Raw genomic sequence first — 2,495 nt, 5'->3', positions numbered from 1 at the left:
GGGACAGCCGCAGCGCAGCACTGCTTCGATGTCCCCGCCCCCTCGGTGGCGGCGCATTCTCCCCTTCTCCAGCTGCGAACCAGACACAGCCGCTACCTGGCGCGCTGTGGGTTCCCGGGAACAGTCCTGGCCGCCCACTGGCACCAGCCGTCTCCTGTCCCCAGCGCCGGGACTCGAGGGATGCAACCCGGCCACCGGCCCTGAGGCTGTTGAGCAGGCGAGAGGAGTCCCTTTGGGCTCCGGAGACCCGCGCTGCGCACGGTGAGCGCCCCCTGGGCTCCAGGGTCCCCTGGCTAACGGGGCGCACCCCTGGGGTGCCCGATGGGGCAGCCCGGGGGTGTAGGTTTGAAGTTGGGACGGCGCGCAGCCCCCCCTGCAGCCAAGCCCGACATGCTGCCACCGGGGTGCAACGGCACCGCGTCCCTGGGACGGTTGGGGCTGCAGCGGCAGCTGGCGCAGGGGCACGCCATGGGAGGATCGGCAGGGGCGCTGCCGCTGGGGCCCACACAGGTGATCACCGCCAGCCTCCTGACCCTGCTCATCGTCTGGACCCTGCTGGGCAACGTGCTGGTGTGCGCGGCCATTGTGCGCAGCTGCCACCTGCGCGCCAAGATGACCAACATCTTCATCGTGTCTCTGGCCGTGTCCGACCTCTTCGTGGCACTGCTGGTCATGCCCTGGAAGGCGGTCGCCGAGGTGGCAGGTTACTGGCCCTTTGGGGCGTTCTGCGAGGTTTGGGTGGCCTTCGACATCATGTGCTCCACTGCCTCTATCCTGAACCTGTGCGTCATCAGCGTGGACCGCTACTGGGCTATCTCCAGGCCCTTCCGCTACGAGCGCAAGATGACCCAGCGTGTTTCCTTGGTCATGGTTGGCCTCGCTTGGACCTTGTCCATCCTCATCTCCTTCATTCCAGTCCAGCTCAACTGGCACAGGGACAATGCAGGCTCCTGGGGTGGGGTGGACCTGTCATCCAGCCCGGCCAACAGGACGCCCTGGGAGGACGCCGGGAAGCTGGAGGTGAGGGCGGAGAGCTGTGACTCCAGCCTGAACCGCACTTACGCCGTCTCCTCCTCTCTCATCAGCTTCTACATCCCGGTGGCCATCATGATCGTGACCTACACGCGCGTCTACCGCATTGCCCAGGTGCAGATCCGTAGGATTTCGTCTCTGGAGAGGGCTGTGGAGCGCATGCAGAGCTGTCGCAGCCGCGCTGCCTGTGCGCCCGACACCAGCCTGCGAGCTTCCGTCAGGAAGGAGACCAAGGTCCTCAAGACCCTGTCGGTGATCATGGGCGTCTTCGTGTGCTGCTGGCTGCCCTTCTTCATCCTAAACTGCATGGTCCCTTTCTGCAGCGGACACCATGAGGGCCCGCGGGCCGGCTTCCCGTGCGTCAGCGAGACGACCTTCGACGTCTTCGTCTGGTTCGGCTGGGCCAACTCCTCGCTCAACCCTATCATCTATGCCTTCAACGCTGACTTCCGGAAGGTGTTTGCCCAGCTGCTGGGGTGCAGCCACCTCTGCTCCCGCACCCCAGTGGAGACAGTGAACATCAGCAATGAGCTCGTCTCATACAACCAAGACACCGTCTTCCACAAGGAGGTCGCAGCTGCCTACGTCCACGTGATCCCCAACGCGGTGACCCCCAGGATCAGCGAGATGGACAACGAGGAAGAGGAGGAGGGCCCTTTCGATCGAATGTGCCAGATCTCTCAGACTTCCCCAGATGGCGACCCTGCTGCAGAATCTGTCTGGGAGCTGGACTGTGAGAGGGAGATTTCATTAAGCAAAATAACTGCTTTCACCCCAAATGGAGTCCATTAAACTGCATAGGAAATGCCCTCATGGCTCTACACAACTGCACAGACATTTGCAAGCATGCGCACACACAAATGCACACATTTCCCATGCTGCTCAGTTTATCATGTCTCTGTGTCATGTTATCGTGTCTCTGTGCAGTGGCCCTTGTGCTTAGAAACCTCACCCCATTGATTTGTAGTTGAAAAAATTGGCAGAGGCAGTTGGAATAACTCAGTCAAATATACCCCAACCTGGCAGTGGCAGACCAGTGATCCTATTGGGGAGGAGAGAGTGGTGCTTGGCCCTGTCTCTTTTTAGAAAAGTAATACTTGGTCTTTAAATAATATATTTTCCCCTCCCCTCTTAAACAACAGCTTGTTTGGTGGCCTATCTGTGTTTAAGTTGGTTTTTAAACAACAGCTTCAGTGTGTGTGCTGGTGATGGGTGGGGGCGTGGCTTTCCTGTGTCTTGCTTCCTGGTGGCTCTGTGCTTATGCAGTTTCTTCTTTCTGTGCAGGTGAGTGTACTTGCTGTAGCTGAAGAAGCCTTCCTGGTTTGTTCTGATGTCTAATAAACAAAAATTATGTGTACTGTGGGGTGATTACCTTTGCTTTGCCAGATTGGATTTCAGTATCTGCTTATGGAGAAACCAGTGTGCTTCCTTAAAATGCAGGGAAGATTTTCACTGGGTCTGGA

General features: G+C 58.6%; 1 protein-coding gene across 1 annotated transcript; it reads left to right on the top strand.

Moving 5' to 3' along the window:
• Positions 1-390: 390 nt before the first annotated feature.
• DRD5 (dopamine receptor D5) lies at positions 391-1,824 on the top strand. Its single transcript, XM_069496285.1, has one exon. The coding sequence runs from the start codon at positions 391-393 to the stop codon at positions 1,822-1,824; it is 1,434 nt and encodes a 477-aa protein (XP_069352386.1).
• The last annotated feature ends 671 nt before the right edge of the window (positions 1,825-2,495 follow it).

This window comes from Eulemur rufifrons, chromosome 20, assembly GCF_041146395.1.
Source record: "Eulemur rufifrons isolate Redbay chromosome 20, OSU_ERuf_1, whole genome shotgun sequence".
Taxonomy (NCBI): domain Eukaryota; kingdom Metazoa; phylum Chordata; class Mammalia; order Primates; family Lemuridae; genus Eulemur; species Eulemur rufifrons.
This window is presented reverse-complemented; position numbering and strand designations above follow the sequence as displayed.